The sequence below is a fragment of the Mesoplodon densirostris genome, chromosome 3 (assembly GCF_025265405.1).
Source record: "Mesoplodon densirostris isolate mMesDen1 chromosome 3, mMesDen1 primary haplotype, whole genome shotgun sequence".
Classification (NCBI taxonomy): domain Eukaryota; kingdom Metazoa; phylum Chordata; class Mammalia; order Artiodactyla; family Ziphiidae; genus Mesoplodon; species Mesoplodon densirostris.
In genome coordinates this window covers 177573530-177588850 of record NC_082663.1, presented here as the reverse complement: position 1 = coordinate 177588850, position 15321 = coordinate 177573530, and the positions used below count along the sequence as shown (strand labels likewise).

At 39.6% G+C, this 15321-nt stretch overlaps 1 protein-coding gene across 3 annotated transcripts in view; it reads left to right on the top strand.

Annotated features, from left to right (window-relative positions):
- MAPK9 (mitogen-activated protein kinase 9) overlaps positions 1-15321 on the top strand; it is a 59696-nt gene that overhangs the window by 12085 nt on the left and 32290 nt on the right. For all 3 annotated transcript variants that reach the window (XM_060095057.1, XM_060095058.1, XM_060095059.1), the window contains exon 2: positions 6615-6785. In XM_060095057.1, the coding sequence (XP_059951040.1) occupies positions 6664-6785 (122 nt within the window). In that variant the 5' untranslated portion in view covers positions 6615-6663. The remainder of the gene's footprint in view (positions 1-6614; positions 6786-15321) is intronic.

Genomic DNA, 15321 nt, shown 5'->3' with positions numbered 1-15321 from the left:
TCACCATCCATAACCCCTGGCAACCACTAACCTGTTCTATATCTCTATAATATAGAGAATTTTCATTTTAAGAATATTGTATAAATGGAATTATGTCCTATGGACCTTGTGAAATTGGCTTTTATCACTAAAAATTGTCACTAAAATTTCATAACACCCTTATGACCCACCCAAGTTGTAATGTATATCAGTAGTTCGATCATTTTTATTGCTGGGGGATGGTCCGTGGTATTGACATACAGCAATTTGTTTAACCACCCACCCACTGAAGGACATCTGGATTGTTTCCAGTTTTGAACTATTAGAAATACAGCTGCTATAAGCATTCATGTAAAGGTTTTCAAGTGGACAGATCTTTCTTTCTAATGTGGTATGTATACAGTGGTTTGGAGGTATCAGGAATGGAGGCTGGAAGAGCACTTTGGCTATTGGTATGTCTGGGGATCAATGAGGTCTTTACTCACAACACTGGGTATTGGGCATTGGGCCTGGAGATGGGGAGACTGACGACTACAAGGGGCCGGCAGGAAGAATCCTTGCTGGAGTCACTCACGTCCCTGTGAGTGACATAATAACCAAATTCTGTATCATAGTATGTACTGTAACTTAAGAACTGATGTTCAGAAGAATGGCCCTGAGGTGCTGTGAAGTTTTTGGTTATCCAAGAAAGATTAAGTTGTTGTGCTATGCTATTTTTAATACGAATTAAAGTAGGAAAAAAGAACAATTTGATTCAAACTTTCAGCAGCAAGCATTGAAACAAAGAGGGTGATTGTGAAAATCTGCTTTTAATCACAGCAGTCAGTTAATTTAAATATTGAATGTCCTGGGTATTCTGAAACATTAGTGTGATTAAAGGTTCGAGTCTATGGATCACTGAATTATCTTCATCATCAGAAGAAAGTGTCTTAGTGGGGTGAAGACAACACGATGAGATGTGAAGATCTGTGTTATTCTGGCCTGGTCATGACCAGCCCTTGGACAGTCACTTTACTTTCTAAATAAAATTAGAGATATTACAGTAGTATATTGGGGAAAACATGAATAATCTTTCTTGGATAACCAAATACACCTCAATTCAAATACAGGCTGTGCCACTTTCCAGCTGAGAATTTGGGCAAGTTCCTTACTGTCTCCGAGTTGTTTCCTCATTTGCAGAGTGAGGACAGTACCACGCACCTCACAGGCTGTTACGAGAAGGTGTATAACTGTGTACTCAGAGCCTGGCCCACTTGCCTTCCTGCCTCCAGTCTCATCTGCCTCAAATCCATTCTCTGTAAAGGTGTCAGAGTGACCATTTTGCAGCTTTTCATTTAAAAGTGTTTGTTTAGTTTTTAAAATGTGAAATATGTGCATAGTTTTAAAAAAAAGAACAAAGTTATAATGGCAAGAATGAAAGTCTCATTTCCCACTGTTTCCCTGCACTTGCTAGCATATTGTGTGTTTGTGTGTGTGTGCATGTGTTTGTGTATTTTTCCATACATTGGCATTTACCGTATGCACTCTTCTTTAACTTGGTTTATTTCCTTATATATGTTAGACATCTTTCCATATCAATGCATAAAGTCCCTGCATTGTTTTTAATGGCTTCATTATACTTTTGTGCCATAATTTATTCAGTCATTCCAAGGGTACTTTTTAAGTTACTTCTAGTTTTTTGCCTGTTACAATCAGTGCTACAGACATCCTTGCACAAATATCTTTGAATATTTGTACACATGTATTTGTCAGATACATTTATAGAATTGTAGTTGCCAGGTTAGGAGTCTTGTGCATTTAAATGTTTTCTTAGGTATTACCTATTTTGCTTCCAAAAAATGTTTTACCAATTTATAGTTCTCACCATCATGTGTGAAAGTACCTGCTTCGTCACACCTAGGTTGATACTTAACTTGCACGCAGGTCTTGCCTCCTCCAGGAAGCCTTCCTTTACGTCCATCTCTCACTCACACATTCCACTTGTTCTCTCGCTCTGCCCTCTGGACACTACTCTGCTGGGCTTCTGCCATGCAGCCTGTGCATTCCCCTAGGACACTTTCTACGTGGTGTGATAATTATGCAGTTGGTGGTTTGAGGGAAGGGACTGTCCGATTAGTACCCCATTGACAGCTGCTACCTCATGCTTGGCACACAGGAGGCCGTCAGGAGTTTGTTAGGAGAACTCAGTAAATGGTAGCTGTCATCCCCACAAGACTCAGACTGTATGCTCTCCACTGTTCTTTCCCACTTTAAAATTTTATAATTATGTAAAGCTGTAGTTAGAGCTAATTTTTCTATTTAGAGAAATTAATCAGATTTAATATTTATAGTACCTGAATTGCTTATATTTAGAATACTAGAGGTAAAGAAAAAAAATTTTAAAGCATTTCTTACTCTAGGCTCTAAACAGGTAGGAATGTTCCTCCTGCCCAATGTTTATTTATAGAGTGGGTAGATTTTACAGGTCTCCAGTCTTGGAGAAATAGAGATTTTCGATTAGAGCATTTCATTAAACAAGCATTCCTCGAAGCAGCATGGTAAGTGGAGAGAGTGTGGACATGAGCCAGATGCCTTTAGCAAAGGCCGTGCCGATTCCTAACCTCGAGGTACCCACTCACCACACTTAGGTCTGTAGGAGCAGAGTGTGTTCTTCTAGGAGCTTTTTCAGTGGAAAAATGGTGGGCATTGAACAATGTCGTATGAGACGGAAGACAGGCCCTCCCTGCTTTTGAGGAGCTCCTGACCTGGCGGAGGGAGGCAGAGGCAGACCTGCAGAAGCTGAGTGACAGTGAACACAGTAGGCACTGGGTCCCACTGCTGGGAACCGAGGTGAGGAACCAGCACCTTCTGGTGAGGGAAGTTAAGGCAGGGACTGCACCTTCAGTGTGTTGGTAATGTGGTTGCATGAAGAATTCTTAATGTGTTGGTAATGTGGTTGCAAGAAGAATTCTTAACACCTCTCAATTTGTAAATTGTCTTCTGAAACCAGGTTGACGTCCATTTTGTTGAAATACAATCTCAAGAGAGAGTTGATTTCATTAATAGCTAAATTACATGCTTTCTTAGTTTGGTTTGGGGTTCTTTCTCTGGCTCTCATGAAGCCCATGAAGCCCAAGCTTGACAGAGGAGGTGGCTTTGACAGATTCTGTCTTAGGTGATTTTTTTTTCTGCCTAATAGGGGAAACTTATTTTAATTTTTAAATTATTTAAAATCTTGAGATGAAATTATGTTAATTATTGACCTAATAATGTAATGTACTCCCCAAATTCACAAAAGCTAACCTAATACTGTACCAGTCTGAGTACAGGTTACAACAGCTGTAGCAGAGAGAGTTCCAGAGTTGTTCAACAAGGTTGAGATTAATTTGTGCCAATCTCAATGTGGGCAGGTGGACCAGAATGGGGGCCAGCTCAGTGCCACAAGGTCATTCCAGACTCAGGCTGGTGGGTGACCCTAGCATCTTCCGCATGTGACTTCCATCTCTGGGTCTATGACTGCTGATCCCTCAGCCAACAGCAAGGGAGAAAGATAGATTGAAAGGCAAGCAGCTTTCTGTTTAAAAAAATGATCTGGGAGTAGCATACATCACTTCTGCTCACATCTCATTAGCTAAAGGTTGGTCATCTGGCCACACCTGGCTGCCAGGAAAGTGGCCAGATGTCATCTCTAGTTAGGTAGCCATTTGTCCAGCTGGAACAGGGTGGCTTCTGTTACTAAAATGAAGGGAGGGGTGGATCCTGGAGTAGGTCAGCAGCCTAGGCCTGCCATACTGTCCCTTGGCCACTTCAGACTTAACTTGTCCAAAGCCGAACTTTCCGACTCAGCTATCTCCTGCTTACCTCCAGCTGTTTCACCTTTGTTTCTCCCCATCTACTGCAGGGCAACAAGTCACGTACATTCTTCCTCCAAGCCGTGCATTTCCTTCTTTTCCCCACCTGCCACGATCCTGCCATTTTTGTCAGGTCTGCCTGTTTTGAGTCCTACCCATTCGAATCCAACCCTTTCTCAGCTTCCCGAATGACCTCTCTGAAAAGCAAGTGTGAGCCCATGCCTCTCGTGCTTTGATGGCTCCACAGCCCTCAGGTCCAGGCCCAGATGGCTCCGAGCGGCTTCCAGGGCCTGGGGTGATCTGGCCTTGTTTTCTCTCCAGTTTTTTCCCCCCATGACCCAGCAGAATCAAATCTCAAATGATTTGTCATGCTTGGAAGGCACCTCTAGCTCTCTGCACATGCTACTTCTTATCCCCGCACCCTAAACCTCCATCCTTCTGGATTTAGGGCTCTCCTTGCATCCGATCTCTTCTGAGTGTACCCGCAGTGTATGCCCTCTGTAAGCTCGAAACACAGAAGGCAGGTTCTGGCAAAGCACCTGGTCCACAGTGGTGCTCAAGAAATGCTTTATGAATGACCAGCATTGCTGGTGCATTACAATATGGCCAAGAAATAGCAGGTTGTAGTGGCTCCTGCCTTCTCGCTGAGTCTGTCTCTGATCCTTTGCGTTTTCACCCCACTCATCAAGCTGAGCAGTTCACCATGTCTGGGCACAGTCAGTTTGAGTTTTGTGCTTCTACTCTGTCTCTGGCAAAACTATCCAGGGCAAATGCCACCTCCCCCATGAAGCTCTTCTTGTTTTCTGCACCCCTGCTCGTGGGTAGGACCTCTTTTGCCTTTCAGCTTTGTTTCTATTTTGCTTATGGCCCTTACCTCTTTATAACTTACATTACAATGTAGATAATAGACTCATTCCTCCCACTTCTCCCCCAAATAGTGAAGTAGGTGCTGCTTCAAGACCAATACCTGTTTGATCTTGATATATGTCTTCTATATTATTTATCACTTTCTTGTACAAAGGTACCCCGTAAATGTTGAGATGAATTGTCTCAGTCTCTTAAAAACTGTAAATAAATTAGAAAAGGATACTCCTTCAGATGTCAGTAAAATAGAGCAGCATTGTGAGGGAATCCTTAGCTACAGTGTTATGGGTCAGATCAGCAGAGGTATACTGAATGGTCACTCTGTCCCAGGGGCCAGGCCCTCCCTGTCCTCCTGTTCTGGGAGTACAGGGTGCCGCCGTGAACAAGACAGACCTGTCCCTGCCCTCCTAGAGCTTAGGGCCCCCTTCCCACAGCAGCATGGCTTGGCCAGCTCACTAAGCCTTGGGTCACTCCAGTGTAACACAGGGCTGATAATTCCTGTCGGTCGTTGTGAACAGTGTGTTAGTTTATCTAGTGCACCGCTGACCTCTGAGATGCGATCCCCAGCCAGTGTGCAATGGCTCTTGGTCAAAATGGCCGCTGGTACTACCAGCTGTGCCTCAGCCACTGCCCTGAGGATGGTAAAACATGAAGCAACAGTCAGCTGGGGAAACTATTCACTTGATTCAAATTCTTTGTTCAGTCTTGTTGTTAATCAGTTTCCATGTTTAATGGAAGTCCTAGACGTCATCGTGTTGAAACACATATCATCACTCCAAAAAACTCAGTGGGTAGATATTAAATATTAGGTGTTAGAACAAACAAGCAGGAATTTGGGGAAGCTGTAGAATAAAATTTAAATTCTGTGTTTGTAAACAGTGTAGAATATTTACCTAAATGATTCTGTTGTTGGCTTTTTAATTTTTAAGAAATGACCAATATAAATAGCTTGCTAACTTTTGAATAAACATTATCAGACAAGAGCTAGGGAACGGCGTAAAGGTAGCTGCCTGCCGACTTCTGTTTGCTTTGTTTTCTGTATAGAATCATACAGGCTCCTGCAGCGTAGGAATCTCAGCCTACTGTCTAAACCACAGAAAGGCTGCTCTGGGGCTGCCAGTTTATACTCATGCCTCGTGGATAACATAGCGTCCATGTTACTGACTGTAGCTTATGACAGAGTTCTCTGTCTATGGCTGTCTGTATTAAAGCTAGTGATGTAGGGTTTGGGGAATGTAGGCCGGCTCCGGGACCACCTCACAAGGTAGGAGCGCACTCACGAGCATCCACGGCACACACAGGTGTCACCAGGCCTCCAACACCCTGTTGTTCTTTAACTTACCACTTTTACAATCACTTTGGCATCAGACTTGCTTTCTGGTTCATCACTTTAACCTGAATTTGTGGACACAGCAGAAGACTGGTCCATTTCTTTTTCCGCATGAATGAATTGTAGACATGTTCCTTTTGCAGCATCTCCAGAGTGCCTCCATATCTGCTTGAGACAGCGCGGTGTAATCTGGTCCCACAGGAAGCAATCTGATGAGAATCACATAGTGATGTAGTCTTGTCATGGCTAATAAAAATGTACAAATTCTTTTCTCCAAAGGTTGTTATTTCCTAATCCAATCCCTTAAGATGTGGTCATGCAGGGTCTCAGAATTCCTTCCTTTCATGATAATCTTGTACCATTAAAATGTCTTTGCAAGGGAGGGGATATGGGAACATATGTATATGTATAACTGATTAAATTTGTAAAATTAAAAAAAAAAAATGTCTTTGCATTCTTTGCATGTTGCTTAAGTTCAGAACTTGGTCTAACTGAGTTTACCAACTTACAGCCACATTGTCTTATATACCAATAAATCTGAAACACTATTAAGTGAGCTATGCATGTATAATTTCAGTAAGAATGCATGTTCATTCTGTTTCTCTTTCAAGGAATCTGACGACTGTACCAGCTCTTCGGAATATTATATGACACTACATCATGAGTGACAGTAAATGTGATAGTCAGTTTTACAGTGTACAAGTGGCAGACTCAACTTTCACTGTCCTAAAACGTTACCAGCAGTTGAAACCAATTGGCTCTGGAGCCCAAGGAATTGTCTGGTAAGTATGGTCTGTTTCAGTAGTGTAGATTGAGTTTTTGTTGTAATAAAAACTTAATAGATCTAAGTCGTCAGAATGTAGAAACACTGATGATAAAAATACCCTTTTCTTTGCTATAGGTTTATAAGCTAAATTGAATCAACCTCTTGCTTTAGTTACATATAGTCAGATTGTAGGATACAAGCTCAAATTCTTAGAATGCTGCGTAAATTTAAATAGGTAGCAATTTTTCTTTTTTCTTTGTTTCTTTTCTCTTTTTTTTTCTTTTCCATTCCCCCTGTCATTATGATATTAGAGTAATAGGTATGACAGTGAGTTGTAACAGAAATTTGGAGTTTTATTCATTTCTTCATCCTGGCCACCTTTCCCCCCTCCCCCTTTTATTCCCAATCACTCCTATTCATTTCTAGGCGCCGTCATTGCAGTGCCTTGCCCTTCATTGGCAGGATGAGGCCAGTCAGTGTCATTATCACCCCATGGATTAACCAGGAAGGGATGCCGTATGAGGGGTTGGGCTGGCCGTCTCTTCCTTGGTGTCTCACTTCAACTATGTGTCCAGCCCAGAACGTCAGAACCGTTGGTCTGACCCTGAACCTTAGTCTCTTGCTTGGTAAGACAGTCAGCTGCCGCGACATCACTGGCCAGCTAAAGGTAAAGTTTTTCACATGTTTTCTAGACTACAGTTATCAGCACTTCCCAAGCTTTTTATCCCTTAGTTTTTTGGCAAAATCTTTTCTTTTTTTGGTTAGTAAAAACAAGATTGTCTTTGCATCTAAAAGGAACTGTGGTAAAGCTAAAACACCCAATGATTACAGCTTGTAGGTAAAGGGGATTCAAGATAAAAGAGAACTCTTGTATGGTCTGGTAGGAGAGTTTATATTTTTATTAGAGATGTTGAGTTTAGAGAATCTGCATCAGTGGTTAGTAATTGATCCTCTGTTGTAGAGATATGTGATCAGGGAAGTTAGTTGTTTTATTCGGCTTAGGTAGTTAGAGGCCCTGGAAGCTGAGAGGAGATGGTAGTTCAGAGATTCCCAGAAAAACTAATGAGGGGGAAGGGGCTGTTTGGAAGGAATGCCTGGCTTGCATCTAAAATAGTGGTGATCTTAACTTCCAATTGATAACATGCTATATTGATACTTAAATCCAGTGTGCCAGGAAAGTTTTAAAGTGAATGGATGGTTCATATTAGGATACTTTGATGTTAATAAAAAGTTCTAGACAGTAAAATATTCTTTTGATTTATAACCCGTCTCTTATTTGGAACTGGATGGTAATTTGGCATAGGGAATTAAGCAAGACTGATATCAAGGACATTTAATGTAATAACCACATTAAGAGCTTGACTAGAAATTCATAATTAATTGTATAATGGAGAGCTTTACAAGGGTTATACAGTTAAAATTAATGACTTCATTACAGCATGGTAAATGACAATAAAATTACATGCTACTTTAAAAAATACTGTTTTTCAGAGATTAGTTTTGATTTCCAGTTTTCATATACTACTTCCCACCTTTGTTTTTTAAAGAAGTGTTTAATAATGAAATTACTCATTATGGGTGTATATTTTTCATTAAAAAAATTCTAGTTTTGAAATGAAAGTTCCCAAATAAACAGTTATAAGCTAAACCTCCTCTGGTAAAAGCAGTGGTAGAATTATAGGATGGAAAGTTCTGAATTTTTAAAGAATTTTAAACACTAAGAGTCCAGAAATAAACCCATACATCTGTGGCCAGTTGATTTTCAAAAAGGGTGCCAAGGTTATTCAATGGGGAAAGAACAGTCTCTTCAACAAATGGTGCTGGGACAACTGGATACCCACATGCAAAAGAATGAAGTTGGACTCCTACCTCACATCATGTAAAAGGTTAATTCAAAATTGATCAATGACCTAAATATAAGAGTTAAAACCATAAAACTCTTAGAAGAAAACAAAGGGGGAAGCTTCATGACTTTGAATTCTTAGAAATGACACCAAAAGCATGAGCAACAAAAGAAGAAATTGGACTTTATCAAAATTAAAAATTTTTGTGTATCAAAGAACACTGTCAAGAGAGTGAAAAAACAACCCACAAATGGGAAAATATTTGCAAATCGCGTATCTGGTAAGAGTCTAATATTCAGAATATAAAGAACTCCTACAACTCAACAGCAAACAGACAAACAACCCAATTTATTTATTTATTTATTTTTAGGTAAAAGCATCTTTTTTTTTTTTTAAATTGAAGTATAGTTGCTTTACAATGTTGTGTTAGTTTCTGCTGTATAACAAAGTGAATCAGCTATACGTATACATATATCCCCTCCTTTTTGGATTTTCCTTCTCATTTAGGTCACCACAGAGCACTGAGTAGAGTTCCCTGTGCTATACAGTAGGTTCTCATCAAACAACCCAATTAAAAAAAAAAAAAAAGCAGGCAAAGACTTGAATAGACATTTCCCCAAAGAAGATTTATGGCCAATAAACATATGAAAAGATGCTCATTGTTAGTCATTTGGGAAATGCAAATCAAAACCACAATGAGGTACTACTTCATACCCACTAGGGGGCCATAATCAACAAAATGGAAAATCACAAAGGTTGGCAGGGATGTGAAGAAATTACAACCCTCCTACATTGTCCGTGAGAATGTAAAATGGTGCAGCCACTTGTGTAAAACAGTTTGACAGTTCCTCAACAAGTTAAACGTAGAATTATTACATGACCCAGTAAATACCCCTAGATATATTCCCAAAAGAATTAAAAACAGATGTTCAAAAAAGACTTGTATACAAATGTTCATAGCAGCACTATTCTCAATAGCCAAAAGGTGGAAACAGCCCAAATGTCCATCAATAAATGAATGGATACACAAGCTGTGTTTTATACATACATGGAATATTATTCATAAGAAAAAATGAAGCACTGATATATGCTACAACATAGATGATCCTCAGAAACATGCTAAGTGAAAGAAGCCAAACATAAAAGGTAGTATTATTATATGAGTCCATTTATGTGAAATATCCAAAGTAGGTAAATCCATAGAGAAAGATGCAGATTGGTGGTAACAAGGGCATGGGGGAGAGAGGAATGGGGAGCAACTTCATAATGGGTATGGAGTTTCCTTTTGGGGTGATGAAAATCTTTTGGGGTTACTTAAAGGTGGTGATTGCACAACACTGTGAATGTGCTAAATGCTACTGAATTGTTCACTTTAAAATGGTTCATTTTATGTTTATGTGAATCCCCCCTTAATAAAAATTTTTTTGAAAAAAAATGTAAACTGAAAGGTGCCTTAACTTAAGGATATTTGTCATTTTTAATGGATATTTTACCCCTGATACTACAGTATTATATGTAATATTTTCATGTTATATTATGCATTAAAATATGTTGTCATTTTCTTGTAACTTAAGTTATATATTGCTATAATCTTAACTGTACTTTCACTTAACTCTTAGTATTTTCATTTAAATAATTTTATGACAATTTTATTAACATTTGTAGGAGCAACTTTCACCTCACATACACGTAGAGGCTAAAATTTTAACACCATCCTAAATTTCACATCTTGCAAACCCCCATTTCCATAGCCTAAATTTTGATTTTAAGGAAGGATCAAAAACTGGGTTTCACCCTTTTCTGCTCAAGAAGGAAGTCTTTGAACTGATTAAAATAGCTTTTAATGAGCCTCTTGCACAGCTAACAGTTTATTTTGTGATCTTTGATGTAATTATTCACTTAACTTTGTACCCCAAGCCAGTTGTTCATTACCAAATCAAAACCTTTTAGTTGGGTTAACTTTACTGATGCATGGGAAAGAGGTTAGTTAACTTGATTCAGATTATTGATGGTTTCTTTTAGAAATGTTTGTGCAATTATGAAAATTATTCTTAGATTTCTGGGATGTTTTCTTTTGGCTTTTAGACGAGGTGCCGTCACGAGAGCTGGGCCTCGATGGTTGGAGACCTGGTTTCCATTATTACTTTACTGCTACTTTCTACCAGAGCCTGTGCTGGCTTCCTCTCAGCCGGGAAGGTGGGTGACTGCTCCTCACCTTCCTTCTAGGCTTGAGGCTTCGTGGTCCCATTGAACTGCAGCAGTGGTGGTGCAGGCAATGGTAGTCCCAGACTGACAAGAGAGAAACTTTTCCCGTGATACTTCCCCCACATGTCTTCAGAGGATTTTTTCCTGGCTCTGTTTTGCACAGAGTCTTGGATATTGGTATTATGCTTTAAGGTCCTTAAAAGAAAAGTGTTCTTTTTATATGAGGTTCAAGGAGAGGATCTTTCACCTTGTTCTGCTGTGTAGATAGAGCAAGAAACTATGAATGGTGCCAGTCAGACTCCTTTCTTCCTCATCAGTGATGGAAGGGCTTGAGTATACCCACCATCAAGCCCTAACTTTTAGATAACTTCTTACCTCCAATGGTCCCTTCTCTGCAAATATGACAGGTTCTTTCCCACGCCCATCACTTTTGTCCCCACTGCATCTCCTCGTTGGAGTCTCCTTTGAAACCCTGCTCTTCTGTCCCTGTCCTGACACTATCCCTGATCTTTTGAGACTTATCTGTGGAACTTCAGATAATCTCAGCTCATGCTTGGAATAGAGCCTTCTCTCTGATCGAACCAAAGAGTGTGTGATTGATTTGATTGACGCACATGCGCGTGCACACAGACACACAGACACACGCTCCAGAACTGTAAGATAATATGTGTTTTAAATCAGTAAATCTGTGCTAATTTGTAATAGCAACAATAGGAAACTAATATACATGTGTTTTTACATTTTTGAGAAGTAAAATATCATAGCAATAATGCATTGTTTACAAAACTTGTTAATCATCTATTTAAACTAGAGCTTGATAAAGATATAGGGACAGGTGTGCAGGTACACCAAAGTGCAGGTATTGTTACAGGATTAAAAGGAGGAGCTGGGATCCAAATAAAATATTCTGACTCCCAATTTTGAATTGTTTTTACAGTTGTCTGATTTATTTGTTTCTATGTTTTTGTTGTTCATTAAAACTGTTAGTAAAATAATTAAGTTTTAAAATGTTTATCATTTGAAGTATTTATAAAATTAAGTTATTAGTAGAATTAAGTAATTCAAGGTTTTAAAGCTCTACGGGGAAAATGTGTGTACATTTCTTTCATATATATATATATTCACTTTTTCTCTCTCCTTCTAAAATCTCAAGTTCTTTAACCAAAGTAGTGAGGACTGTTTGTTTTACGAAACAGTTCTACGAAGTGCTTAACTTTTTTTTTTTGCTTTTATTAAAAAAATTTTTAATTGAAATATACTTGATTTACAATGTTGTTAATTTTTGCTGTACAGCAGAATGGTTCAGTTATATGTATATATGCATTCTTTTTTTAAAATATTCTTTTCCATTATGGTTTATAGTACAATATTGAATATAGTTCCCTGTGCTATACAGTTGGACCTTGTCATTTATCTATTCTAACATATAATAGTTTGCATCTGCTAACCCCAAATTCCCAGTCCATCCCTCTCCCACCTCTCTCCCCCTTGGCAATCGCAAGTCTGTTCTCTATGTCTATGAGCCTGTTTCTGTTTCATAAAGGTTCATTGGTGTCATATTTTAGATTCCACATATAAGTGATATCATATGGTATTTGTCTTTCTCTTTTTGACTTACTTCACTTAGTATGATCATCTCATTCCATCCATGTTGCTGCAAATGGCATTATTTCATTCTTTTTTATGGCTGAGTAGTATTCCATTGTATATATGTCCCACATCTTCTTTATCCTTTCCTCTGTAGATGGACATTTACATTGTTTCCATGTCTTGGCTATTGTGAATAGTGCTGCTATGAACATAGGGGTGCATGTATCTTTTTGAATTATAATTTTCTCTTTATATATACCCAGGAGTGGGATTGCTGGATCATATGGTAGCTCTATTTTTAGTTTTTTGAGGAACCTCCATACTGTTCTCCACAGTGGCTGCACCAGCTTACATTCCCACCAACAGTGTAGGAGGGTTCCCCTTCTCCACACCCTCTCCAGCATTTGTTATTTGTAGACTTTTTATGTATATATATATATATATATATATATATATATATATATAAATTTATTTATTTATTTATGGCTGCATTGGGTCTTCACTGCTGCATGCAGGCTTTCTCTAGTTACGGCGAGCAGGGGCTGCTCTTCGTTGTGGTGTGTGGGCTTCTCATTGTGGTGGCTTCTTTTGTTGTGGAGCACGGGCTCTAGGCGGGTGGGCTCAGTAGTTGGGGTTCGCGAGCTCTAGAGCGCAGGCTCAGTAGTTGTGGTGCAGGGGCTCAGTTGCTCCGCAGCATGTGGGGTCTTCCTGGACCAGGGCTTGAACCCGTGTCCCCTGCATTGGCAGGCAGATTCCTAACCACTGTGCCTCCAGGGAAGTCCCTTGTAGACTTTTTAATGATGGCCATTCTGACTGGTATGAGGTGGTACCTCATTGTAGCTTTGATTTGCATTTCTCTAATAATCAACAATGTTGAGCATCTTTTATGAAGTGTTTTAAAAAAAAAAGTGTAATATTAGATCTGACAATGCTTAGAAGTGACAGTTACAACCTTAACATGAAATGGTTGGTATAGCTCTTACTCCTTTTTGCTTCCTCTAGTTTTGTACAAGCATGAATGTTGGCCTGTTTTATACTGTTTTGTTTTCTATTAGTATATATAAATAACCATAATGTCCACAACAAAATTTTTGTGATAAAGAAGATATAGGCTATAAGGCATAGGAAGGCTATGATTCAGGAGAATTGACTTCTAAGTCCAGCTCAGATCCTCATAGCAGTAGTTCTTAGTGACCTTGGGCAAATCATTGTGTCTTCATAGTTACACCTCTAAAATGTATAGTTTGGAACTTCTAATTTAAGATGGTGGGTCAGACACCTAAACAAAGAGACAGGAGAGCAGTAATCAGTGGATATGAGAGCATTTAACAAGTTTCTGCAGAGGAAGTGAGAATAAGTAGATAAGACATTTGCCACAAAGAAGAGAACCTATCTATAGTAGAACTCCAAAGAGGCTGTGAGTATACAGATGCCTGATACAAAAAAACGAAGATGAAACGATGGCTAGAAGCAGGGATGTTAATTAAAAGTGTGTCTATGAAACAGTTTTGCTAGTTGGCTCCCAACGTTCCCACCCCCACCCCCATGCTCAGCATTTGCCCCTAGAGAGTAAGTAAATGAAGAATTATTAGGCCAGTATCTGGGGAAGGAGAAGCCTAGTAAGAGGAGCCCAGGATTTGGGGTGTTCTTTCCCTTGAGGGCATTTGAAAATTCTGGAGTGGGCAGCTGAGAGAGTCCTTTGGACTGCTTTGTGGGGCTATAGGAGACAGGGATTGGAGTCCAGGGCCCTCTAAAGGGGCTTAGTGAACTTCCTTTGCTTTAACTGGGTCCAATAAAGGGCTGCATCCTAGAAGTAAGGATGAACCAAAAAGAAACCGGCCCTTGCAGGAACTGCCACTTAGCTTCACATCATCTCATTTGCTGAACCCAAAGTGAGGTGAGCCCAAATTGCTAGTGCCCCCAGGTACCCAGCAGAAATAAATGTAAATTCTACCTGGAGGAAGATAGCGTCATACTGGATATCAAATTATTTCTAGATAGCAAACAGTTTTGCAAGTTCAAGGTGCAACACGTAATCAGAAATAACTAGTCACACAAGGAGATTGGACAACATTCACAAAATCCAGCACAAACAACAGAGAAAAGAAACAGATCCACAGGGGTTATTGGCATTATTGGATCCAGACTTCCAAAGAGTTATGATGTTATGTTCCAGATGATAAAAGACAGTATGAAAAATTTTTGGTGGAAAATGAAAACTTAAAAAAACTAAATAGAAATTATAGAACTATAAGACATAGTAATTAAATTATGAAGTTAATGGGTGGGTTTAAAAGCATATTAGATATAACTGAAGAGAGAATTGTGATCTGAAAGATAGGTGAGGAAAAAAGTATCCAGAAAGAAGCCTGGGGAGAGAAAAGGGTAGAAAAATATAGAAGAGGATGTATTTGTTTTCTGTTGCCATATAACAAATTACCATAAACTTAGTGGTTTAAAGCAAAACAACAACCATTTATAATTTCGTAGTTCTGTAGGTCAGAAATCTGGGTGGGCTTCCCTGGGTTCTCTGCTTGGCATTTCACAAGGCTGAAATCAAGGTGTCACTGGACTGGGCTCTTATTATCTGGAGGCTCTGGGGAAGAATTTGCTTTCAAGTGCATTCGGGTTCTTGGCAGAACCCAGTTCCTTGCAGCTGTAGGTCAGAGGTCTCCATTCCATTCCCTTGCTCTCTATCAGCCAGGGGCCACTCTGCTCCTAGAGGCTCCCACATTCCTTCTAATGTGACCCCCCTTCCATCTTAAAGGCCACAACATGTCTAGTCCTTCTCAGGATTCAGATCTCTCTGACAGTCCCCTCTTCCCACCAGCCAAAACAAACTCTGCTTCTAAAGGGCTCTTGTGATTGGATTAGTGCCCCCCCTTCCCTTGTGATCTCCCTTTTGTTAAACTT